This window comes from Equus caballus, chromosome 13 (genome assembly GCF_041296265.1).
Source record: "Equus caballus isolate H_3958 breed thoroughbred chromosome 13, TB-T2T, whole genome shotgun sequence".
Taxonomy (NCBI): domain Eukaryota; kingdom Metazoa; phylum Chordata; class Mammalia; order Perissodactyla; family Equidae; genus Equus; species Equus caballus.
Genome location: NC_091696.1, coordinates 46,642,493 through 46,668,391, shown reverse-complemented (window position 1 = coordinate 46,668,391; position 25,899 = coordinate 46,642,493). Strand labels below are relative to the sequence as shown.

Sequence of the window (25,899 nt, the reverse complement as noted above, 5' to 3'; positions counted from 1 at the left end):
CCCTCTTCGGTCTTGGAAAGAGAAATCCACTTAAAAATAGTTAAGACAAAGGGTACTAACTGAGGCGCTGTGTGCGCTTGTGCGCACGCACATATATTTGACACCTGTGGCATTACGTGCTTGGAAGTTTCCTTAGAGCGCAACATTTGTGTCAGATTTCATCTCCCCTTAGACTCAAATTAAGACCGACATTCTTCATTTGCCTGGTGCTGGCTACATGATGAGTGGATGGATGAATGAAATAACGACCAGCTATTATTAATAATGAGTACTAAGAGCAAGGATGATCTTAACAATAATTCATAAATAGCTGGCATGCTGGTTAACAGCACAGGTTCTGGAGCCCTGGTACCTGGGTTCGGATCCAAGCCTCGCCTCCTATTAGCTGGGTGACCGCGGGCGAGTTATCTGATAGCCCCCCACGCGCAGCCCCGCCCCACCCAGGCTGGCCACCCCAGCAACCCCAGGCACGTGAGAACAACACCGGCCACGTGAGAACTACACCTCCCCCTGCCGCCGCCGCCCACGCCGCCCACGCCGCCCTGCCTCCTCAGAGCACAGGGCTAAGTCTGCACCTGTCGGCTGGAGGCCCCGTCACGCATGCGCGACCCAGACAGGTAGGCGTGGCCACCGGGCGACAGGGGCGGACGCACGTAGAGGGGGCGGGGCCACGCCTGCGCAGGCTGCTTATCATGGCGGCCGCCTGAGCCCCGCGGTGGGCGTGTCGCGTGGGACTGCAGGCTGCGCCCCGCGGCCGGTAAGTCTCTGGGAATGCCGGCGGGACTGAGTTGGAGGCAGGGGGTGTTCTGGTACCGAGCTTGGCTTTGAAGTCCGGGCTCCCACGGACCTGAGGCCAAGTCCCCACTCTCAGCCCCAGTTTCCCCTTCTAAGGTGTTCGAGGGTGTTGGGGTAAGGAGTCCATGTCCTTATCTGGCTTTCTGCCTGGCGTTCAAGCACCACCCCCCCGCTTCCGGATTAGAAAGGGATGCCCACCCCGCGACTGCCTTTTGAGAGGGCGATTCTTAACCCACAAGGGTGGGGTTCAGGGAGGCGGCAAGACAGAACGAGGAGCCCCGGGGGAACGAGGTCCCAGGAGCCCCTGACCCCGTCTCTGCGCGCCGTGGCCAGGGCCAGGTCTTTTCCCACATCCCCGGGCCTCGGTTCCTCCAACTTCCCAGTCTGCACCCCTGCCTTCCGTTATCCCGCGCCTGCCCGTGAACCGTCATAGAATCGGCGCCCGGCTCCTGATTGTTGAATGAGTGAGTGAGTGACACCTGTCAGAGAGAAAGACTGGACGGCGGGGAGGTGTTTCAACCCCCTGACCCCAGCAAACTGCTTTTTGGGGGGGCAGCCCTGACCGGGGAACCGTAAGGGAGGAAGGATGACTGCGTCTGGGTCTGGCCCCACAGCCTTGGAAGAGCCAAGGACTCTTGTCAGCAACTGCTACGGGATGAACCTGCAGCCCGAAGGAGGGGGGGGGGGGGGTCTCATCCGCATCTAGGCCTCGTTTCTCTGCTCTGCCCCGTGAGGAGAGGGGCCTGAAGCTCAGCCAGCTCCCGCATTCCCAGATGGAGACTCTGAGTCAGCTATTCCTAAGTAGAGAAACTGATTATTGCCTTTTCCCATCTTCCAGTACACCCTTTAATGTTAGTAACTATTATTGTTATATTGACAATGCTTACTATTATTTATTGAGCATTTACCACGTCCAGAACCCTAAAAGGGATCCTTGTCTCATTTAATCCTCACACAGGCCCTGAGATAGGTAGCAGATGCTTCCATATTCCCAGTTATCTGGTTCTGGGAAAATCCCCTTAAAGGAAATCTTCTTCACCTGGTATCTCAGTTGCAGAATACATTTCCTAGCCAGCCTGGGTCGTTGGAATTTTAAAACTGAAAATTCAACTAGAAATTAAGAATATGAGTTTATTTTTTGTCTATATTTAAGAAAATTTGGTAATATTATGCTCATTTTTGGAAAGAGCAAAGAACATTCATTTTCTGGGATGTAATTTTCCCAACAAAATTGTGCTCTTGCAAGGACAGCATCTTTTGGTTCATGCTTAACTGTCAGCATCATCACAGAGGATCCTATTTTTTTTCCTCCAAAATTATATGCAGAAGTCCTCAATTTTTCCCCAGGATGTATTTCAGTTCTGGGAGCGCCAACTCTGCCTCTTCCTGGGTCTAGTCTAATTTTTTCCAGTCCTCGTTGCCATTTGCCTGGGAGCTTAGCATTTCTCCTCCATCACTTTCTTTACCGTCATGAAATCCTGCATTGATACACGGGATTCACAGCCTCGCTTTGCAGCCCATGTGCTTTGTGCTGGCTTATATAGTGTCGGGTAGGAATGCCAGCGTGGAAACTAATAAGGGGTCCGCTTTTTCATAAAAATGTTTGTGTTGGGACAACTTTTTGCTTCCCTATAGCAAGATCCCATTCTCCAGTTGAAGAAGTTCAGAGGCTCAGAGAGGTTTCCCGAAATGCCTCGGGCACACAGCTAATAGGCACACCTACCCAGGTAGGAATGCTTCCTGTGGGAGGTCAGGTTTATGGGCGGGTTTATGTCAAACACCTGAAACCAACCCCAGGCCAGGAAGTTGCTGGTATTTATTAAGAACTGCTGTGAGCAAAGACTCGGCTCAGCACTTCACCCCCCCAGTAACCCTGTGAGATGAGGACATAGCTGAAGAAACGGGTCCAGAGAGGTGAAGTGACTTTCCCAAGGTCGCATACCGAGGAGGGAAACCGAGGTTTACCCTCACTCTGCCCAGCATCAAGGCCCGTGGCTTGTCTGCTCGCTGCTGAGGCAGGATGTTTGGTTGGAGGGAGAGCCTGCCTGTTTTTGACCACTTCGCCTTAGGCGTGGTTTTTCCAAATTTTAGTTATTGTGTCACCTTCATAATTTTTCTGCATCTACCACCCATACAATGATTCCCCTAATTGCTTTTCCTTTGAATCCACTCACTTTTTTTTTCAATTTAAAAAGAAAGCTTTAAAACAACAAATGGTATGGGGGTAGCTGGGCTCAACTTCTAGAATAACAAAGATTAAAGAGAAAATAAATGCAAATCGTAAATTATCATTGAATACTGGTTTGGGAAAAACTGGCTGTAAAAGACATTTGGGTGACACATGGAGAAAAGTGACTATGGACTGGGTTTTAGATGACACAAGGGAATCATTCGTTACCTTAGCTTACTCACGGTCTTGTGGTTACATAGGAGCATGTTCTAGGGAAGAAGAATTTAGGGGTGAAGTGTGATGTCTAGAATGTACCCTCAGATAGTTCAGGGGAGGAAAAAACCCAGATAGATCGAGTGAGCACATAGGCTAAAACGTTGGTGATCATTGAATCTAAGCAATGAGTATATGGTTGTCTATTATGCTCTGCCCTGACTTTCTTGTTTATCTGAAAAATTTGTAATAATAAAGTTGGAAAAAATTTAGAGGGAAAGAACTTTATTGTATAAATGGAAATCCAGATCTCTTGCCATGAATGAGAGATCGCTATGAAAGTGAACACAGTGCAAACAAAACAACGCAATTCTAGCTGGTTTCTTGTCCCCAGCCCAGGCTCTGAGACGTTGTCTCCCAAAAAAAAAAACGTAAAAGAGAATTGAAAGGGAAGCACTTTCTCCCGGAGTGACCCGAAGCTGTTCACCACCTGGCTGGGATACGTTTATACCCTTCCCCTTTGGGACCTCCTGTGCTGAGGACCTGTTCTTTCCTCGAAGGTGCTGCTGGCCCCTGGTGAATGTGGAACCCTGGCCTTGGTAGCTGGCTCCCACCCCAGCCATGGACGAGGTCACCTTCAGAAGTGACACCGTGCTGTCAGACGTCCACCTCTACACCCCGAACCAGAGACACCTCATGGTGCGGCTGAACAGCATGGGGCAGCCTGGTAAGGTTCTGGTGCGTGTGGAGGGGCCCGTTGGATCCCATTTCATTTTCTGCTTTCTCATACTTGTTTTTAGGGGAAAAGATTGGGAAGACTGGATTGTTTAATTGTTATCCTCACTCCCCTTAAGTGCCTTTCTTTCATCAAGTAAACTCCTGTGCTTTCCTGAGCACCCACTGTGTGCCAGGCTCAGGACTTGATGCTGGGACTGCAGAAGTGAATGAGCCAAGCTCTGCCCTCAGTGAGCCCATGGTCCAGTAGGGAGACAGGGCCCTGGGGCTCCATCTGCCCACTGCCCCCCATCCCCACTGCCCCTGCCCCATCCTCCCACCTTCTTACCTTGCCTGGCTGCCTCCATCTCCTTCCCCCGGGGCTCCCTGGTCTGTCTCCTACACACCCTCCCCACACTTATGTCCCCAGCAGCCAAGGGGATCTTTTGAAAGTGCAGATCACGTCACTGCTCTGATTTAGAACCTCCAGTGGCTTCCCCTTGCCCTTAGAATAAAATCAGACTCCTCACCTTGGCCTGCAAGGCCCAGCCCAACCCAGCCCCTGCTGTGTGTCCACACCTCCCGCCCCCGCTCTGCTCTGCAGCCGCTTTCTGTCCCTCACACGCTGCTCGCACCTGCCTCCCTCAGCCCCTTCGCTCTTGCTCTTCTCTCTGCCCGGAACGTCTGTCCCTCTCAGCCCTGGCTTCTCAAATGTCCTCTCAGACAGCTCCTCCCTGGCCACCCTGCCCAGCTCTGGTCACCCTGTACTAGCTTCTCGTCCTGGTGTGATCAGTGATTCCCCTTTCCGTCGTGTCCCAGTTTGGATTCCTGGATTCAGGAAACTGAGGCTCAGAACAGATAAGTGACTTGCCTGCGGTCAGGCGATCTGGGGAGACGGAGGGCCCCAGCCCAGGACTCTCTGCTCAAGTCCTCGCACCCCTGCCTCCGGCCCGCCTCTCCTGGCACACATACTCTTCCTGAAACTCGTCCCAGTGACGTTCTGGCCACCAGATGGTGAGGGACACTTCGTGTCCTGTCCTGTCCTCCAGACCTTAAGAGGCGGAGCAGTGTGGTGAGAAGGGCATCAGCTTAGGATTCGAGTAGCCTGGATTTGAGACTTGCCTCAGCCAAAGCCGTGCGGCCTTGGTCGGCTCACTTAAGCTCCATGCCTCAGTTCCCACGTCTGTGAGATGGAGCCGATGCCGCCATCCTCATGGCGACTGAGGACTCGGTGAGCCAGCGTGGGCTTGGTGCCCGCCCTGTAGGTGCTCATCCAGTGCAGTCCTCTCGGTGGGGGCTGTGGCTGCTTTGGTGGCCCCAGCATCACAGCTGAAGCAGACAGGCCTTTTCTGTCGACGTTAGCGTATCTCCACCTGGCCTTGGAAACTCTTTCCAGTTGGAAATCAAGTTTTCCAAAAGAAGGAGAGGAAGAAGAAAAGAACAGACAGCTTGGAAATATTCTCCTTTTGTTTTGTCTTGCCTTTCAGTTTTCCTGTCCCGGTTCAAGCTTCTGTGGAACCAGGACTCTTGGGCAGACTCAGGGGTTGAGGCCGGCGGTCTCAGAGCTGTTCGCGCAGAGGAGACTCCTCCTGCTGGGACGGGCAGCCTGGGGTCCCCTCCGGGGTCTGGCCGCAGTGGTGAGGGGGCAGGAGCTCAGCTGGACGAGGATGGCGATCTGGACGTCGTGAGAAGACCACGGGCTGCCTCTGACCTCGAGCCGGCGGGGCCTTTGAGAGACAAGGTACATCCCGTGATTCTCACGCAGGAGGAAGACGACCTCCTGGGAGACGAAGCTCAAGAAAGCAGCCCCCACGACGTCATCAAAATAGGTAAATACAGGTCTGGCTCGCCTGCCACCGAGGCAGCTCCCCAGTGCCGACCAGGGCGGTGTGTGTGTGCGTTAGCTCGGGCCTGGGCCAGGGCGTTATGGGACAAGACGGGTATCAGGACCAGCTCAGGTGACACTAGGAGCCAGTAGTGCTGCTGCCAGCAGGGGAGCTTTCCAGAACGCAGGCAGGGCACCCTCCTGCTCAAGGCTCCTCGCGGCTCCATTGTCCTCAGGGTACAGTGTGGATGGATGACCCAGCCTGGCTCACAGGCCCTCTGACATGGCTATTCCTTCCTCTCCAGGCTTAGCTCTCACTACTGACCTCAGGCCTTTCCCCACCTCCTCCCCGGGGCCTCAGCTTGTGCTCCGCCTCCTTCCTGGGCCACCTGCCCACAGCCTATGCTTCCTCAACACATCCCTCATTGTCACACATGTCCCAGCTCAGCCCTCGCCTCCTCCAGGAAGCCCTGCTGTCTCTGCCTCCCGCAGCCATGTCCTGATCCAACCCAGTGTGCTGGGGGGGTGGGTCAGGGGTAGGGTTTGTGGAAGACTCAGCCAGCCTGGGCCGGCAGCAGGGGGCCATGGGAGTTCCCGGAGCTGGAGCGTGGCAGAGGCACGTGGAGACAGAGCCACAGTTACACTGGAGGAGTGCTGTGGGCCCATCAGATGGCCTGGGGGCTGGGGCCAGGTGGGAAGGGGGCAGGAAGGGGGCCTCAGCAGGCTCTCAGAAGCAGGATCCAGTGTCGGCCGTGCAGGGGTGGAGGCGGGCAGAGGGCTTGGCGACTCCAGGGCTTCAAATCTCTAGAAATGCCAGGAGAAGGAGGGAGCCAGCGCAGGGAGTGAGCCAGCAATGGTTTGGCGCCTGCTGTTTTGATAGTGTCCCTACGTCACCTTGTATGGTCCTCACAGCCCCCTCTGAGGGGCTGTACAGATGAGGAAGGGACAGGCCAAGCCCGTGCAGCTTGTTGTCGGTGAGAGAGGTTCTGAATCAGTCCACGTGGTCCGTCTCCACAGCCGGGACTCTCGCCGCCCCCAGCACTGCTCACTGGGGGAGGAGCTCGGGTTCAAGTCCATTCATTGAGGTCCAGGGTCCCTGATGGTGCCTGAGGGCCCAAAGAGAGGCCTCCCCAGCACTGGCCAGGGCTGGGGACACGGGGTCACTTGGGGCACTCTCAAAGACAGACAGAGCAGCAGGTCTGATATCCACCCACACCTGCGTCCGTCCATTCAGCCGTTACTGAACCCCTACCAGGCACCAGGCAGGCTCTGTTCCGGCCACTGCAGTGGGGGCAATGTGGCATTCTCACCAGAACCTTATTCGTGTTTTCCATGGATCACCTCTGGTCCTCCCCAGGGATAAGCATTCCTTTTTCACAGAGGAGGGAACCGAGGCTCAGAGAGGTTGAGGAACTTGCCTGAGGTCACACTGCTGGTCAGCAGCAGAGCCACAGCTCATGCCTGGGTCTGTCTGACACCACAGCCCATGTTTTTACCCGTCACGTGATCAGAACGTTTGGAAGTGGCTAGGAAGGGACTGTTTCTTGAGGGGGTCAATGGGGATGCCTTTCTCAGCCCTCACTTCACTAGCCACCCCGAGGAGGGGGTGGCTGACTTGTTATTCCACAGCGAGGGTTTGGCCTCCCGTGTGGGTGTGTCTAACGCTCTGGGAGTTTACCATCCTGAAAGCTGAGAACAGAGTTTAGGGGAAAGGGCTCCTGCCTGGCTGGCTTCCCTGCCTCCCTTTCCTCTGAGCTCACCCAGAGGCCCCGCGCCACAGTGCCCGGAGGGTCGCCTTCTTTCCAGCTCGCTCGGCAGGTCCTACCAGCCCTGAGGGAGGACGGGGAAAGGTAATTAAATGTCTGAGTTGAAGCGATGACCCCTCGTTATTCCATCCACACTATAATACTTCCATCTGTAGGACGGGATGTAGGGGATGGGGTCTTGGACTCTGGGGTCCTGCAGAGCTGGGTCTTGAACCCACCTCCACCCCTCACCAGCCAGGTGACCTTGGACGAGTGTCTTGCCCACCCAGAGCCTCAGTTTTTGCACCTGTGACACAGGGTCAGGAATACTGCTTTCTCTGGGTTTTGGGGATAGTTTAATAATAGTGCCTAGTATGGGCCTGGCAGAGAGGAGATGCTACACAATGTCACTCTCCTGACCGCCCTTTTCCCCCGATTGATAATCCAAGCCACTTTTTTCAGGTTATGGATCCATTTGAGAAACTGATTTTAAAAACACTTCCCAGGCCAGCCCCAGTGGCCTAGTGGTTAAGTTTAGTGAGCTTTGCTTTGGCAGCCTGAGTTTGGTTCCCAGTCATGGACCTATGCTCCTCTGTTGGTGGCCATGCCTCCAGTGGCGGCCCACATACTAAAACATAGAGGAAGATTGGCACAGATGTTAGCTCAGGGTGAATCTTCCTCAGCAAAAATAAAACCAAAAAAACCAAAACTTCCCTGGGAGGGAGGAGATTGTGTATTCTAAGCTATTTCAGAGGATTGACAAAAACCTAAAAAGTTTATCTGTGGACCTGCAAGGAATCCACAGACCCAAGGTTCAAAGTAAATTGTGATCATTTTCCCCATTTTATTGATAAGGAATTCAGAAGAGGCAGGGCTGGAACTCAGGCTGCGGGAGTCCCAGTCGTGGGCCTTTTGCACTGGCCCTGTGAACTGGGCAAGCCGCTCAACCTCTCAGAGCTTAGTTTCCGTGTCTGAAATGGCAACAGCTTCCTGTGGCCATGAGGAGCTGAGGGAGACGGCACAGGCACAGCTCTTAGCCCAGGGCCTGGCACGGAGCAGGTGTTGAATGAACGTGAGCCACCGTCAGCTTTAGCTCCTGGGGGTGACCTGAGGGGAGAAGGGAGACCTGCCGAGAAAGAGTCTAGCTTCCCGCAGGTCTAGACTGTTGGCAAATGAGAGCAGGGGTTTTGGACTCCGATGGCGGCAGGATGCAGATCGGGTTCTATCTGAGAGTCTCGTGGTGGAGTTCCTCAGGCCAGGCTTCACGATCTCCCGATGCCACTGGCATTGTTTAAGTACAAACTGACTTTCCACTGGGGCAGGAGCCCCACGAATGAGGCAGTGATGTTATTTCTGCATTTTCTAAAGGAGCAAATGTGGCTCTGGCACTTGAGTCACCGAGCTAGACCATGGCAAAACCTGTCTGACCTCCGTCCACGTTCTTTCTCAGGGGAAGCAGCCCCACCTTAAATACAGCTGGGAGGCAAAACTTATGTCCACGAAACCCCTCGAAGAAACTGGCCGAGTGTGACCGAAATCCCCATGGGAGGGCAGGTCCCTGGGGCTGGCGAGTGAGAGACCAGGGAGGCTGGGCCAGGCCGACTGGAAGGAGAGGGTGGAAGACGGACGAGGCCCACGTGAGGGGCACGAGCCACACCCAGGATGCTGCGTGGTGGGGCTGCAAAGACTGGGAAAGAGGGACCGGGCATCCGCGGGGGCCCACGGAGCAGGGCTGTAGAAGCGAGGACCCCAGGAGGCCTCTTCCCCTCCCCCGCCAAGCCTTCAGCCTGCCTCGGGTGGCCCTGCCCCCTTGCTCTGGGAGCCTCTGCCTTGTTAACCGTGTCCCTGTGCAGCCTTTGGGGTTCTGCCCCCGTTGGGGAGGAGGCTCTCCCCTCTCGGGTGAGAAGCAGGCCCACAGCAGACAGCCTGACTTGCACTCCCACGTCTGCCACTTGCCAGCTCTGTGGCCCCAGGCAGCCTGTGTCACAAGGCCCCCTCCCCACCCCGACTCATGTTCCTGTCTGTAAGGTGGCCCTGGAACCTGTGGCCTAGGGCGGCCTTGGGTAAATGAGGTCTGCTCGTGAAGCGTTGAGCACGGTGCCTGGCCTGGAGAGGGTGCGCCTCCCCGTCACTTTGACCGCTGCAGCCCTGTCTCAGTGTCGTCTTCTGTAAAACGGGCTGATGGTAGCCGCCTTGCAGGGCTATTGTGAGGGTCAAGTGGTGACGTCTCAGTGGCACCCAGCGCAGGCCTGGCTCAGGGCAGGTGCCGTCAGGAAGTGTTCACGGGGGATGTCAGTGGGTCGGTGGACATGTTTTTGTTCCAGCTTCAAACAAGTGAATACATGTTGGGCTTTAGCAGTCCGAAGGCCTTCAGACACGGGCATGTTTTACTTACAGTGACTCCTTCCAAACCACAGCATCAAATCCAGCCAAGACGCTGGGGAGCAATGCGTTGGCCTCCTCTGATTCAGGGATCAGGTTCCAGGCGTGTGTGAAGGGCAGCTGCCCGGTCCCCAGGAGGACTGCACTCAGCCGCTGCTCACCTGTCTTGGGGCCAGATGGCCGCTGCGTTAGTTGAGACCACGCAGAGCGGTTGGCTCGTGTTCTAGACCCTGGTTGTATGAGTGGCACCCATCTTTACACACAGCGGCACCCTTGGCACCGGACATGCTCCCACCTTGAGAGCTCCTGGGGACCGAAAACAAACAAGGGCGTGCAGGCTGCCCCCCTGACCTCCAAGGGCAGCCCCTCCCGGAGGGGGCTGTGGCCTCCCCGACTACTCACACCGGGCTGGGCTCCTCCCCCGCCGGCTCCTCAGGCCCTGCTCCTGTGTTGTGAGCGTGTGGTTTGACTTGTGAGATTCCGATGAGCGTGCAGAACTGCCCTCCTGTGCCTGTGTTGGGTGTGAGTTGATAGCCATCACCATCTTGCCTACAAACATGAAAGCCAGTTCTTATTTAAAAGCAAAAATGTTTGACATCATTCCTTTTTCTCCTTAATCTCCTATTTCTACTTCTACCCACCACCCCCACCACCACATCTGATCCTGAAATATCTTGTGCTGGAGCAGACTTCTTATCGTACTTACTTATCATGCTTCACCTAAAAAAGGGTAAAAGTTCAGACTTACTTTAACTTCTAGGGTGGTTCTAAGTATGAGAGAATATTTTAGAATGAGTTGTGATTATTTATTGTCAAGCAATTGATCAAAACAACATAAATATATCACAATTGTAATAGGCAGTTATTGAGCATAGAAAAGTGGAGTATTTGATTATTGAGCCAAGACCTCTCAGGCCCCTAGTCCTTGGGCTGTGGGACAGAGGTAACCGGTCATCTGAAAGAGAGGGAGCCGCGGTGCCTGGTCTGGTGGTGACACGCAGACACCTGCTAGCGCAGCCTGGGTTTCTGCCCTTTAGAACACCTGACTCCAACACCCACCCCGCCGCCGTGTCTGCAGATTGCTGTGCCCCATGTGTCTGTCTTCTGTGCATCCCCTCTTTCACAGTGGCCCTTTCTCTTTTGGTTTCTGTCCTGTCCAGAGCACACCATGGCCACCCCACTGGAGGATGTTGGCAAGCAGGTGGGTAGGTCCCGTCCACTTCCCGTGGCCCCAAAGGGTCCCTCCCGAGCCTCACGTCACCTGTCATTCCTTGCCTGTCTCCCCTGCAGGTGTGGCGGGGCGCCCTGCTCCTGGCGGACTACATCCTGTCCCAGTGGGGCCTCTTCCAGGGACGCACTGTGCTGGAGCTCGGGGCAGGCATGGGGCTCACCAGCATCATTGCAGCCACCGTGGCACAGACCGTGTATTGTACAGGTAACACCCGTCTCAGGCTGAGAAGTGGCCTCTGCACAGAGCAGGTTCTGACTCTCAAACAGTGAGGGAGAGAAACTGGAAGCTGGCCGTCGGCTGCTGTTGCCTTTGCCATGCTGTTCCGCTGGTTTTCTCCGCCTCTGCCTTGTTTTCTCAGTAATGTCAGAATGACCCAGCAAACCCGGTCCACCACTGCAGGATCACCCAGCAGGCACAGGACCACTTCGCATCACAAGCGCCGGCCACTCTGCGGGTACCTCTGCTCCCACCCCACGACAGAGCAGACGTCCCGGAAGCTGGGAGGAATGGGCCTTTTTTGAGGCTGACAGCAAGCTTATTAGTTTCTCCTGATTATCAAAATCTTGCCTACTCTGTGGAAAACTTGCAGAACAGCAAATAAAAGCTAGTCATAATTCGACAGTCCCCAGATTCCTGCAGCAGTGTGCAGTTGACTGAGCCCCCGCTGTGTGGCAGACGTGGTTCTGGATGCGGGAGACCGAGGAGGGAGTGAAACAGAACAGTTAAGTCCCTGTCCTCGGGGAGCTTACATTCTAGCATCTGCATTTTAACTGTTTGTATATATATTTTTTACAATATTTTTCCTTGTCCTTTGTACATTTTCCCAAATAATAGCTTAAATCAAACTATATATATTCAGAGCTGTATTCTGCCAAAAATACTGAAAAACATTTTTTTTTAAACATTTTGTTTACCCTTTTTCTCTCCAAAGCCCCCCGGTACATAGTTGTGTATTTTTAGTTGTGGGTCCTTCTAGTTGTGGCATGTGAGATACCACCTCAGCGTGGCCTGATGAGCGGTGCCATGTCCAGGCCCAGGATCCAAAACAGCGAAACCCTAGACCACTTCAGCAGAGCGCGCGAACTTAACCGCTCGGCCACAGGGCCGACCCCAGAAAAACATTTTTTTAAGAACATTTTCCAGCCAGCCCAGTGGCATAGGGTTAAGTTTGTGCCCTCCGCTTTGGCAGCCCCAGGTTCGCCTGTTTGGATCGCAGGCACGGACCTACGCACCGCTTATCGAGCCATGCTGTGGCAGGCGTCCCACATATAAGGCAGGGGAAGATGGGCACAGATGTTAGGTCAGGGCCAGTCTTCCTCAGCAAAAGGAGGAGGATTGGTGGCGGATGTTAGCTCGGGGCTAATCTTCCTCAAAAAAAAGAGAGCGTTTTCTCATCTCATTAAAAATTATAATTATTCATAAATACAAGTTTTAATGATGTAATATGTCATCTTTTTTTTTTTTTTTTTTTACCATTCTTTTGCTGGAGATTTTAGTTCCCGTATTTTTTGGGTCTCTTTTTTTGCATTTGTTGGTTGCACTGCAAAGAACAGCGTTGTACATCGTTGTCTGATCATCCTTTCTGATTCCTCAAAGTGGGTGTGAACTTCCTTAAGCTCTTGATACATATTGCCAACTGATTTCATTTTTAATTTTTTATTTTGAAGTAATATTAGACTGACATAGAAGTTGCTCAGATATTCCAGAAGGTGTCATGTCTCCTTGGCCCAGCCCCCCAATGGTGGCATCTTACATAGCCACGGTTGATGGAAGCCAGCACGTGGACACACGAGCAGTGCTCTCACCTGCCCTTCAGACCTGCCAACGTGCCATTTAGAAAGCTTTATCAGAGAGCACGATCTCATCAGTGGGGCGGTAGTATGGGATTTTTTAAATCTTTAACATCCACTGGTCGGAAAATGGTACCTGCCGATATGGTTTGCATCTCGGTGATTCCCAGTGAGCATCTCAAGGCAGTCGTCTCTTGCTTCTGAGATCGGAAGGGGGAAGCTAGGGGTCGCCGGTGACTTGGGCACACTTTTCAGATGTCCCGAGGGAACACGGCTGGCGCCTGACGCACGCCCTCCTGTCGTTGCAGATGTTGGTGCAGACCTCTTAACCATGTGCCAGCGGAACATTGCCCTCAACAGCCACCTGACCGCTGCTGGAGGTGAGGCCAGGAGGGTGGGTGGGCGCTCTGTTTGGCAGGTGGGCCCAGCTCCCTGACTCTGGGGGCAGGGTTCCACCCGCTTCCTTCACACACGGTGAGCGGAGGGAGCAGACGTTGCAGAGCTTCTCGTAACTTCAGGTCGTAGATGACTCTGTCCTTGGGTCGCCTCCTTCCCACACCCACCGCCACGTCTCATGTCAGCTCTCCCTCTGGATGTGGGCAGTGGCCCCCTTCCTGTCTCCCCAGCTCCTGGTCTGACCCGCCCAAGCTGTCCTCCACGTCGTGTCCAGAGGACCTTTCTAAGACACAAGCCTGACCCTTTCTGGGGTGAAGTCCAAGCTCTCGCTCTGGCTCCCCAGCCCCCTGGTCTGGCCCCGGCCTGCTTTTCCTGCGTCTGCTCCCAACAGCCCCACTGTCCAGCCCTGCTTCCAGCGAGCTGAGGACTCGTTTCACATGCTCTTCCCTCTGCCTGGAGTGACCCCTCAGCCCGCCTGCCTGATCCTCAGGTTCCTGCACCGCCTGCGGGAATAAGCTCACGTGACAAATGCCGGCAGCCGGCTCCTAACTGCGCCCCTGGCCAGACCTGCCTCCTCGAGCAGCTGAGGGCACATTTCCAGACTCAGAATAGCGCCCTCCAGGCCACAGCCTTCGGCCCCTTCATGGAGATTTCCCGGTGCTCTCTGAGAACACACCAGCTCCTTTGCTAGTCCCGGCCCCCTCCACCACAGAGGCCCCCTCTCCAGCTGTCCTGGCCTTGCTTGGGCTTCCCTCCCCTCAGGGCCTTTGCACTTGCTGCCCCCGCTGCCTGGAATGTTCTCTCCCTCTTCCTCCTGTCAGGTCCTAATTGTGCTCAGGTCTCCAGACCCCCAGATGAGATCAGAGTCCCCTAACAGACTCTCATGACACCTTGAACCATCACATTTTGACATTTGTTTGTGTGGCTAGTTGATTGGTGTCTGCCAGCCATGGACTCCTGAGGGCAGGGCCCTGTCTGTGTTCAACCCCGCTGTCACAGTGTTTGTTGAAAGCCCGGTGTACAGTAGGCAGTCACAAAGGTGCAGGCGTGAGTCCCTGTCTCTTTGAAGCCCTGCCTGACACCCCCTGTCTGACACCAGAGCCCCTGTCTCCTCCTGTGCCCCTCGCACGGCCCTTTAACATTGCCCTGAGCACACTGCCTGGTCCGTGCTCGCCTAGGCTGCTGCTCCCCAGGGACGGGGACATGTCTCAAATCTGACTCCCCCTGCCCAGCATAGGACCTGATGCTTAGCGTTCAAGAAATGCTGGGCAGGTAGAAGGAAAGGAGACGGGGGTGGTTGTGGGTGAGTGGGAAGACGGATGGGTAGGAAGGAGGGCGGGTGGGCAGCAGGAGGCTGCGAGGAGGGGTGGAGGGAGGGAGGGCTAGGAGGATGGCTAGGTGAAAAGGAGGAGGGAGGGGTGGATTTCGGTGCGCAGTGTGAGCGTTTCTCTTTCTCCTGGTGGTCTGTAGAGTTTGGGGCTTCTGTGTGTTTTACAGGCGGCGTGGTTAAGGTCAAAGAACTGGACTGGCTGAAAGACGACCTCTGCACAGGTGCGTCTTCCTCTCCTGTCCCGTCTCATTCGCTGGGTCCTTGTCATAGCTCGAGGCCATCGGCCTGTGGCCTTGACTGGCCAGCAGAGCCCCAGCTGCTCCCACGGCCCCCAGCTCACGGCAAGTGCTCTCCATGGCCGCTGGCTGACAGCTGTCACTCTGGGCACACCTGCCGTGTACCTGGCTCCTTACCGCTCACTCTGTTAGTGGGACCCCAGAGCATCACTGTATGGTAGTTGCAGTAATCGATGAATTAGGAGTGAAGACTGATGCTCAGAGAGGTTAAGTGCCTGCCCAGGGTCACACAGCTGGTACTTGGCAGGGTCAGGGTATGAACCTACATCTGTGGGACTCTAGGGCATAGACCACAGTAAACTGTTTGCAGGAAGCTGCCTCCCGCTTGGCGCGCTGCCCTGTTCCCGCAGCAGGGTTGGCCACGTGGGTTCAGGCCCTGGATGGGAGGGTTTTCTAAACTCCCTACGCGGACTGTTTCAGACCTGCGTGCTTGTCTCTGTATGAAAGCTTTTCTTTCTCCTGTTAGACATCAGGTGAGGAAATCACTGCTTGTTCAGAGCACCTGTCACCTTCTGCGCCCTTAGCATACATTAGGTCCTTTGATCTCCCGACAGTCCTGTGAGGGAGTGTAGTTATACTCATTCTAGTGTGAAACTGAAACCCCGAGAAGTGCAGCACCTTTCTCCGGGTTGCACAGCAAATGGGGGCAGGAGTGCCGTGCATGCAGGTACAGATCACGTTGTGCACAGGCTACCGGCCAGGGCAGCAGGTCAGCCAACATGCGCCTGCCCCTCACTGGCTGAGTGGGCACCACTTTCACCGCAGTTCTCCATGGGGGCAGCCGGGGCCCTGAAGCTGGGCTCTGGGATTCAGGTCTGCCTGGTGGCCACTGCTAAACTTCCCCAAGCTGTTCTCCCTCCTGGAGCTTCTTTGGTCAGTCTCTGGGTTAGAGCCGGTGGCCCGCAGAGAGGAGTGAGCACAAGGCATCCTTTCTTCTCCTTTCCCAGATCCCAAGGTCCCCTTCAGCTGGTCAGAAGAGGACGTCTCTGACTTGTACAGCCACACCACCATTCTGCTTGCAGCCGAAGGTAAGAACATCCTGCATGTCACAGCTGGTGTCACTGTCACAGCCGGTGTCACCATCATGGGTAGTCAGGTGCAGTGTCCCTGCTGCTCCATGGAGTTCTCCATATTTTAGAACAGTCTTTCCAGAGCCTGGTGGTTAAGTTTGGTGCATTCCACTTCGGCAGCCTGGGTTTGGTTCCCGGGCGCAGACCTACACAGCTCATCCGTCAGCAGCCATGCTGTGGTGGTGGCTCACATACGAAAAGAGGAAGATTGGCAGCAGATATATCAGCTCAGAGCAAATCCTCCTCAGCAAAAAAGAACAGCCTTTCCAGGACATTCCACCACATCTCTGTGCAGTTTTAATTCCAAGAACTGTCGCTGTCCTGCATCTGTAAGGATTTCCCTCTAGTGTCTGTGGAGTCCTTTGAGGAAGGGATTCCTCTGACATTTGCCCGTTTTCTTCCCCACAGTGTTTTACGACGATGACTTAACAGACGCTCTCTTTAAAACACTCTTCCGACTCACTCGCAAGTTGAAAAATGCCTGCATAGCCATTCTGTCGGTGGAGAAGAGGTGAGCTCTGCAGCTGGGGCCGTGCCGCCTTCCCGAGAGCCAGGCTCCCACCTTCTGAATGTGTCCCCATCAGTGTCATCATTGTCACCTGCTTTTTGAGTACCTGCTGTGTACCAGGCCTGTGCTGGTCCCTTACACACGGGGTCTCATTTAATGCACATCCCAGCCCCACCTCTGTGTAGGCGCTGCCGTCCCCGTGTTTCAGGTGAAGAGGGGAAGGCCGAGCGGCATGAGGGGCCTGTGCAGGCCTCAGCTGGTCAGTGCGGAGACGAGGTCTCGAGTGCACCCCAGGCCGTGCCCCAGAGCCGAGCTGCGGGGGCCCCCGTGCTCCGTCAGGGCCACTCTGAACAGTACCTCCAGGATGCTGGCAGTCTCCTCGGCTGCATGGGTCCCTGTCCTCCCAGAGGCAGACAGAGCCCTCAGTGTTTCCGCCTGGATAGCCTGAGACATTAGGGCTGCTGTTGGCGGAGTGTCCATCTTGTGATGGACATGGTGCTAGACACTCTGTGCACAGTTTTCTCTAATTCTTACGATAGCCCATGACTCTCCTGAAGGCGATTAAGAATATGTAGCAAAAGCCATGAAACCAAACATACTTATTGACCCGGCAGTTCCACCTCGAGATTTGCCCTGTGGAAGCGGTCACGGCTGTGTACAAAGCTGTCCGTGGGCGCACATCTGTTGTTTGTACTGATGACGTCGTGGACCCCGGGAAGGCACACGTGACCAGGGGCAGCCTCACTTGGTTGGTTGGACTCCACGTGGATTCTGATTTTTTAGACCGTAAAGGAAAAAGTCAAGACAGTCAAAAAAAGTTGAACACTGGATATTTGATGTTAAACAGTTATCGTTAAATTTGTTTTAGGCAGAAGAATCTTTGTCTTTTCAAGATAGACGCTGACATGTTCACGGCGGAAATGCTGTGATGTCTGGCATGTGCTTTTTGGCAGTTGGGGGAAGGGTGGAGGGCAGAGGTGACAGGCCGTGAGCTGACGCTGGTTGAAGCTGGGCTGTTCATCCCTCTGATCTCGCTCCTTTTATATGCTTGCAGTCTCTCTCAGTCAAAGATTTTGTAAGGAAAAGGGAAAGAGGCAAAGCATTTGAATTTGGTGTTAAATCACCAGATGAGGGGACAGAAAGGTGCAGGTGGCCGGGCCGGGAATGCTCATGAGGACCCGGTTCTGAAGTCGCCCCCCTCCCCGACCCCGCCAGCTTCCCAGCTCTCTGCCCCCCGCGCTCTCAGAGCCTCTGCACGTCCCTCTGCCCTTGTCCATTCGTTGAGTAAATGGGCAGCCCAGGCGCCAGCGCTGTGCTGGGTGCGGGGTGGGGGACAGGCCTCAGGTGCTGGCCTGCCTCCCCCTCACACCAATTTGTGGCTCCTCAGAGGCAGGGACTGTCTTGAGTAGGGTCATCTTGGGCCCATGACTTCACCTTCCTGAGCCTCAGTTTCCACATCTGTAAAATGGAGGTGGTAACCATTTCCACCCCCAGGCTCGGTCCCACACGTTCAGGAAGGAAGTGCCCTCGGGCTCAGCACGCGGCAGGCACGCAGTTCAAGTCCCCCGATGTGACGGGAGATCAGAGCAGCAGGAAGGCGGGCTGCGACGGAACCACAAATCCAGGGTGTGTGTCGGCTGCTTGTCTGCAGGCTGAACTTCACGCTGAGAGACCTGGACGTCACCTGCGAGGCCTATGACCACTTCCGCTCCGCGCTGCGCCAGCTGGAGAAGCTCGCCGACGGCCGGCGGCGTTTCGTGGTGGAGCCCGTGGATGCCTCCTTCCCGCAGTGCCTCGCCTATGAGCGCATCCAGCAGCTGGTAGGTGCGGCCCCGCACTTGTGGGGGCCACTGTCACTCCAGCTGACACCAACTCTGGGGTGAAGGAGGCTGGCTGGCACCACGCCTCCCAGACGCGGGGCAGGGAGCAGCTGGCAAGGAGAGCACTGTGGCTTTACTGGGCCCATGGTGGGCTGCCTCCCGTCTCGGGAGTCTTCCATCCCGCTGGGCCTGCGGGCGCACCTCACCGCCACCTCCCAGCACGTTCTGTCCCCGCAGTGCCCACTCCAGGGGACGCCAGGCCGTGGGTGGAGGGCTGCGGGAGGTAGGAGGCCAGGCTGCGGATGGAGGACCATGGGAGGCAGGAGGCCAGGCCACGGACGGAGGGCCATGGGAGGCAGGAGGCCAGGCCACGGATGGAGGGCCACGGGAGGCAGGAGGCCAGGCCACGGACGGAGGGCCATGGGAGGCAGGAGGCCAGGCCACGGACGGAGGGCCACGGGAAGCAGGAGGCCAGGCCACGGGCAGAGGGCCACGGGAGGTAGGAGGCCAGGCCGCAGGCGGAGGGCCGTGGGAGGCAGGAGGCCAGGCCGTGGGTGGAGGGCCATGGGAGGCAGGAGGCTGGTGGGCGCCTGGTCGGTGGAGATCTCGATGCAGGCCTGGTGCTTACGGGCTCATCTTCGCTCCCAGAAGGCGCTGGCCTCGGACTAGGCGGGCTTGTCTCATGGCCCATGGCCCTTGTGACCCTCTCTGTGGGAGCTCTCCACCTCGGCCTCTGCCTTCTCCCCTAAGGATGCCGTGCCAGGCGCTGCGCTGCGCTCCTTCGTCCTCCGTCTCGGTTCATGCTGGGTCAGGGCCGGTCAGCCAGCAGGAGACGCAGAGCTGGGGCGGTCCCACAGCCCCGAGGCTTCCTCTCACCGTTTCAAACCCAGCACTTGGGGAAAATTCGAAAGTCAAAATTTCTCTTGAAAATCCCTGAAAGTTTCCAGGTGCTGGCTTCCTAGAAGTGCAAAGGTGGAGAATTAACATCTTGTTCTCTCCGCCTTTGGCTGCGGCCTCCCTCTCTCTGAGGCTGTGGCAGCCAGGCTGGTTCTGAGGAGGAATGGGGACAGGGGCTCCCTCTCACGCTCCAATCCTGTCCCCAGCAAGCACAGCGCTGCGTCTATGTGGGTGCCGTGCGCCATGCGCTGTGAGGAGCCTCCTCTTGCCACGCGGCCTCTGGGCAGCCTCCCGGAGCCAGCAGACGGGCTCCTGGTGCTAGTGGGGACACGAGCTTCCCACTGAGAACTTGGCATGGTCCAGACCTGCCCCACCTGCCAGCACTGAGGGGAGCATCACGTGGCCCAGAAAATCAGCCACACCGCACGGCACTAGAGACCTCCCCAGATGGAGGCGTTGTGGCTACCTGCTGTCCTTCTCCTGGTCCCTTTTGATTATGTGGCATCCTGGCGCCTCCTGGGTTAATGCCAGGACTGACCCTTCAGCTTCTCTCCTGCAGTCAAGCAGAGGGCACAGCGCAGAGCGACAGAGACGTCAGAAGAAGCTCGCGCCGCCTGTGTTCGTGTGGTGTTTGTGCTCTCGCAGTCACTTCCCCACGGGATTGTGACAGGCTCATCTGCCTACCTTGGGACTCTTCCTTTCTCTGTTTGCTGCAGGAGCTCTGGAAGGTCCTTGTGGAGCCAGTAACGTGACCCGTCGCGTCCGCAAGCACGGCTTCAGACTGTTCCTGTAAGAGCTTCCTAATAAAACCAGAAGCCCGCACAGCAGTGTGCTTGAGATCTTATCCTTTTAGAAACATGGCGGGTGCCCTTTGTATGACCCCGGGCGGCTTCCTGGAGTCCGTCGCTGCCTCCCAGCCATGCTGATCTGGGCTGGGAGTCCATTTAGTCGTAGGTGTTTGCCAAGCTGCCAGCTGGGAATATGTGTTCCAGAATGCTCGGGAGCTGCTTGGTCCAGTTGGGCAACTGTCCTCAACTTGATTCCCCTCCAGTCGATCACTGTAACCATGCAGTTCCCCTGGGGGCAGGGGTCTTTTATGGTCCCCTGTATTAACTGCTTACAGATGCTTTTAATACCATCGCCACAATTGCTGTACTAACGCCACTCAACACGAGGCACAGAAGCCTCATCCCCTTCCAGGCTGTGTGTGCTCTGACCCTGCCCCTTGGTGGGGCCCTTGGGAGGATGAGGCAGAGGCTGGCTCCTGGACTGAGCTAGCCTGGCAAGTGGCCTCCAGTTTCTGTTTTAACCCTTTATAACCCAAATCAGGTGTGCTTGGAACAAACATAAGAGCCACTCTTTTGGGTCCTGTGTGGCTGTCCCAGCGTCCATGCAGTGTTCTGCCCTGTGGGCGTGTCCCTTCTGTGCCGGGCTGGTTCCGCTGCTCCCCTCCGTCCCCCTCTCCGTCTTGCCTCTGTCTGTACTCCTCCTATCCACCTTTCCCTGTCACCCTCCCCCTTCACCTTGTCACTCTACGCCCCTCTCCCACTGTCTGTCCCTCCTCCTCTCTCCTTTCCAGTCTGGGCTCCATCTTGCTGCCCCTGCACACTTTCCTCCAGGGCCTGCCATGGCCCCTCCCAGCCAAGATCTCCTCCAGTGCAGCTGTCCCTGCCAACGCTCACGTCTCCCCAAGCACCAGGCCAGAGTTCCAGGCCCATCGGATCCCCAGTCCTTTGACTTAATCCAGGCACCAGAGCCAAGGCGTTTGCAAGTTTAACTCATTTCGTCTTCCCAAACGACTCTAGGAGGGCAACAGCCTGGTTCTACCCACTTAACAGTTGAGAAGACTGAGGCTCCAAAAGGAAATCTCCATGTCAGGGACCTTGTTTGACTTAATATATTCCTGGCATACAGTCTGGCCCAAAGTAGGTGCTCAACACGTATGTTGAATGAACCGTTGATGTGAATTATTGCTAGAATGCTGTTTCCCACTTGTGGGCAGTTTGCCACCAGGGCATTTGGCAATGTTTGGAGCCATTTTTGATTGTCACAACTCAGGGAGATGGGTGCTACTGTCAGGGATGCTGCTAAACATCCTATAATGCACAGGCCAACCCCCCACAACATAGAATGACCCAGCTCCACATGTCAGTAGTTCCAAGATTAAGAAACCCTGACTTGGAAAAGAACTAACTACTTTAGGAAAGAAAAATGAGTCTCAGCTGAACCTGTAGTGAAGGCAATGCAGGGGAATGAGTCCCCCTCCTCCCCTCTGGGAGTGGGAAGAAAATGTACATGTTATCTCTAAATCTTACAAAGACCCTAAAAGGTGGAAATATCCCCATTTTATGTATGAGAAATCTGAAGTTCAGAGAGTTTAAGCAACTTGCCCAACGTCACACAGCTGCCAAGTGGCAGAGTTAGGCTTGGAGCTCACACGTGTCTTGCCTGGGCAGGCCCATGCTCTTCCCACGTTCCCACAGGGTGGTGCCCGGACCAGTGGCTAAGGTGGTGGCTTCACCTGGGAACTTGTTAGAAATGCAGCAGCTTGGGGCCGGCCCAGTGGCATAGTGGTTAAGTTCAATGCTCCACTTCGGAGGGCTGGGGTTTGTGGGTTCGGGTCCCAGAAGCAGACCTACACGCCACTCATCAACCCATGCTGTGGTGGCATCGCACATACAAAATAGGGGAAGATTGGCACAGATCTTAGCTCAGGGCCAATCTTCCTCACCGCCCCCCCACTAAAAAAAGCAGCCTCAGCCCAGACCTGAGTCAGAATCTGCATTTTGACAAGACCCCAGGTGATCTGTGTCTACAGTAGTTTGAGAAGCATAGCCTTTGGGCTATTACCATTTTCCAAGCTTCCTACCCAAAAACCGGCCCTGATGGACTTGGGTGGTGGAGCGGAGTTGCAGATCACGACAGGTTATGTTAACAATGAGTTCAGGCAGAACCCCAGGGACAGAGCCCCCAGCTGGCGATATGTCGGCGCTGACGGTCACACTTTCCCAGCGCTCCCGGGGACGAGCCCGTAAGTGGCATTGGCACCCAGCAGTAGAGCCATCCCGGCTTTCACCTGGCACTTGAGGGAGAGTGTTTTTGTGTCTAAACCACTCGGCCTGATGGCTTCCTCTCCGTGGAGCCGGAGATTAATCTTGATCCCCATAACTCACAACATCGTCAGAGTTCCACTTCTCAGAGTTGGAACACGCCCCTCTCACCGTGTTTTACGGCTTAGCTGGAGCCTCTGTGAGTGCTCGTTCGGCAGCCGTATTTCAGAATCATCAAACCATCGCGATGTTCTGCTGGGGCGTTAACCTGGGCCGTTGGACTCTTTTTTTTTTTTTTTTTTTTTTTGACACAGTGTAACGTTTTCAGAGAAATACGTGGCCCAAGGAGGGACTTGGTTGCTGACGCCTGCACAGGGCAGATTTGGCAAAACCAACACGTGACACTGTGGCCTCCAGCACTTCTCAAATTACCGTGCAGGGAAACCAGCGGGGGTCTTGCCAAAGTGCCGGTCCTGGCTCAGTTCCTCGGGCGGGGCTCGAAGCTGCGGTGGAATGACGCCCCAGCTGGTGCGGGCGCTGCTGGTCCAGGGACCACTGTGAAGACCGAGGCCGTGCGTGTTGTTTCTGGTTAGGAGCACACGCTCTGGTGTTGTGTTCACATCCTGGCTCTGCCACAGACCCGTCAGATGACCTTGGACAAGTGACTTGTCCTCTCTGAGCCTCAGTTTGCTCATCTGTAAGGTGACTCCTCTCTTCACAGAGTTATCATGGAGATTATATTAGACAATCCGTGTAAGGTGTACCAGGGGCGTTTTCGATAGATTGCAGGTGTCCTAATACAGGCTTTCAGTCGTTGGGCCTTTTCAACTTGTGCTTGGTGGCCTGTGTGATGTATGAGGTTGATTGTCACTGTCACGTGCTAGACAAATCATTAGGAGCGATGTCTACCCATCTCTATAAAGAAAATGGATCCCATTTGTTACCCCGTCCTGCAGCAATAGCTGGGCGAAGAGCAAATTTGAGAAGTCGTGTTGAACAGGCCACCTTAGATTCCAGGCTCCGTGTTATCCACGAAGGTCACTTTGGAGGCCCTCAGAGGAATAGGCAAGTCATCCTCCACAGGCTGAGTCCCGCCTCCAGCAAGACGTACGGTGGGCTGCCTGTAGGAGGAGACGTGCACCTGGCGAGACGACCTCGGCGTCCAAGCTCTTCGGTACAGAGGGAGGATGGAAGTGGGGTGTCATGTCTGCCTGGTTTGCTGGGAACCCTGGATCCCAGCTGGAACCAGGGCGACCTTCCCGACTGTGCCGCATCTCACATGGCAACTCAGTACGGTGCCCCGAAGTGGGGGCCAGCAGGGACTTGCTCTTCCAACAGTGGTCAGTGACGCCCAGCAACGCTGGGGCGGCCAGCCAGTGCTGCTCACATCCATGGACTGTTAGGTGATGTTATGGTCCCTCTCCCAACAGACTGAGGAGTCCACCTGAGGGTTTGTGGATTGTAGCCTCTGTGAGAACCACAAAGGGCCATCTGCTCTGGAAGTTAGTGGGCGGGGTCAGCCCCTCAGGCTGGGGGTTTGGGGATGAAAGATGCCCTGGACTCTCGGGGCAGCCCGATCCCTGTCCCCACACGGGCACTCATTCTTGTCAGACCCTCTGGCATTCAAGGGTGTGATTTCTGTGACAACAGGAAAATACTGATGGAATGAATGGAAAGGATGGAGGAAGTGGAGGAAGAAACACCGTCACCATCAGTGATTAAAGGCCACGGGAAATATCTATCAGTTGATAGATAGATGCCTGGTCCAAGTGGGTCTTGAATTGTTTTCCCATGGAAACGACTTGGTGATTTTAAGCGGCAGACTTGTAGCGATGAAAATCTAACTATTCTTGAGCTGCCGCATGTAGCAAAGCCTTAATTAACTAGAACTTGGTTAATTAAACCTGCGTCCCCATCACTAGACACGGCAACAGACAATAAGCATTCATACATCCACACCCTATGTCCGGTTGTGTACCGAACAACCATCCAGTAACCAGAAGTAAGGAGAAAAGATGGCCGTGCTCTGGAGCGTCTGTGAGAGCGTATCCCGGCACACGGCGGATCGGGGCACGAGCGTCATACAAGTCTGTCAACTGCAGATTTTCTTTTCTGTCCAGTAGGAAGATAACCCCACGGGGTACAAAGTCTTTTGCCCTGTAGGACGTTAACCAAATTTGCCTAATATGGCGATTTCATCTCATCATCTTTCCCACTTACTATAAAAGTCCCCATTTTTTGTGTTCTCTTTTGCACCGGCTTGGTCATCCTGCACAGCCCTCAGTGAATGAAATAAGATGTGGGCATGTGCTCACTCTCAGTTTTAAGAGAATTAAGTTTTAATGGTTTGAGAAGTATAACGTTGACAGAGTTGATAAGCTACAAAGAAAAATAAAGCCGTCCAGGAGGCAAGGAGAGCGTTCACCAGGGGAGGCGATGGGGGAGGCGATGGGGGCAGGTCCTGAAGATGAGAAGGAGCCAGTCGTGCCCAGTGAATGAACGGATGAGTGAATGATTGAAGTCAATGGAAGCCCGGAGCTTTCAGGTCTTCTTGCTTTAAGCCAACCCATGGTGGACACGGGTGCGCAGCTTGTTCTTGGCTTCACGCCTCCCAACAAGCCTGGAGGTCGTTTTCTCCTCCCCCGGCTTCCAAGGCTTGAGGAGGCGGGACCCTCTCAGACCCTCACCTCGGCGCTGGCTCACTGGAGGACTCCCGCCACGAGGTGGCGCCCCAGCCTCATGAATCCATAGCGGGAACCAGCGCTAGAAATCCAGGGCACAGTCACCAGTCCCTTAGCCACCAACAGCGGCTCCAAAGCGTGTGTCCCCCAAGAGTCACTGGGAACTCTATAAGTAACGCGCTGTACCTTATACAGTGGCACATTTGTGCCGAGAGTGGCCAGCACCCAGCTAGCCCCACACCCTAATTCAGATCAAACCCATGTATGTTAAGCACTTACCATTGATCTCATTTATCAGCCCACCGACACTGTACCCATCTTAGAGGTGGGCAAGCTGAGGCTCCAAGAGCACCTGTGGGCTGTCCGAGGTCACAGGACTCAGAAGTGGCAAGGGTGGGGTCTACACCCAGGTGTGTCTGACTCCAGCCAGCATTCTTTCCACTGCCCCCTGCCCAGAGCAGATTGTTCGTCTGAAGGCAACCAGGAGCCGTGCAGATTGGAGACTGTGCTGTGCTGTGTCCTAGGAGAGATGGAAGGGTTTGACATGCCAGGGCTGAGACGTGATTCTGCCTTAGGCTTTGGGAAGCAACAGACATCGGAGCCATGCGGGAGCATTTCTCTGGGGCAGGCGTGTCTGGACCAGGAAGGGGCCAAGCTCGGAAATGGGCTCCACAGGCAGATGGTGGAGTCTCCAGCTTCAGAGCTCACCAAGCAGAGAGCCTGGAGTGGATGGTTTGGACGCTGGGGCCAGGACACAAGGAATCGAGCCTTCTCACACCGCCTTCCAGGGGAGGATCCTGAGAGGCAGTAAAGCTTGGTGGTTAGAGCATGGCGCCTGGTGTCTGAACTGGGCTCAAACCAGCCCCAGCACTCAGCTCTCTGAGCCTCAGCATCTGTGTCTGTAAAATGGGCATGCTGCTGGGGCTTTCCTCTCCAGGTCATCCTTGATAATGCGTGTGAAGCGCCAAGCACTAACGTGGCCCCGG

General features: G+C 55.3%; 1 protein-coding gene across 8 annotated transcripts; it reads left to right on the top strand.

The window, feature by feature from the left end:
- Positions 1-473: 473 nt before the first annotated feature.
- Positions 474-20,004, top strand: METTL22 (methyltransferase 22, Kin17 lysine). 8 transcript variants are annotated; one of them, XM_070231057.1, is made up of 12 exons: positions 1,297-1,646; positions 2,431-2,522; positions 3,739-3,905; positions 5,380-5,721; positions 11,005-11,045; positions 11,135-11,279; positions 13,174-13,245; positions 14,759-14,812; positions 15,835-15,915; positions 16,366-16,468; positions 18,117-18,285; positions 19,899-20,004. In XM_070231057.1, exons 3-12 carry the CDS (start codon positions 3,800-3,802, stop codon positions 19,932-19,934), a joined length of 1,149 nt encoding a protein of 382 aa, XP_070087158.1. In that variant the 5' UTR covers positions 1,297-1,646; positions 2,431-2,522; positions 3,739-3,799; the 3' UTR covers positions 19,935-20,004. The 8 variants fall into 8 exon arrangements, 4 of the variants coding, with proteins under 4 accessions (XP_001916570.2, XP_005598993.1, XP_005598992.1 ...); XM_001916535.5 differs by lacking the exons at positions 1,297-1,646; positions 2,431-2,522 and adding an exon at positions 474-757; XR_011424365.1 differs by lacking the exons at positions 1,297-1,646; positions 2,431-2,522 and adding an exon at positions 620-757 and having other exon boundaries at positions 17,960-18,285.
- Positions 20,005-25,899: the final 5,895 nt, after the last annotated feature.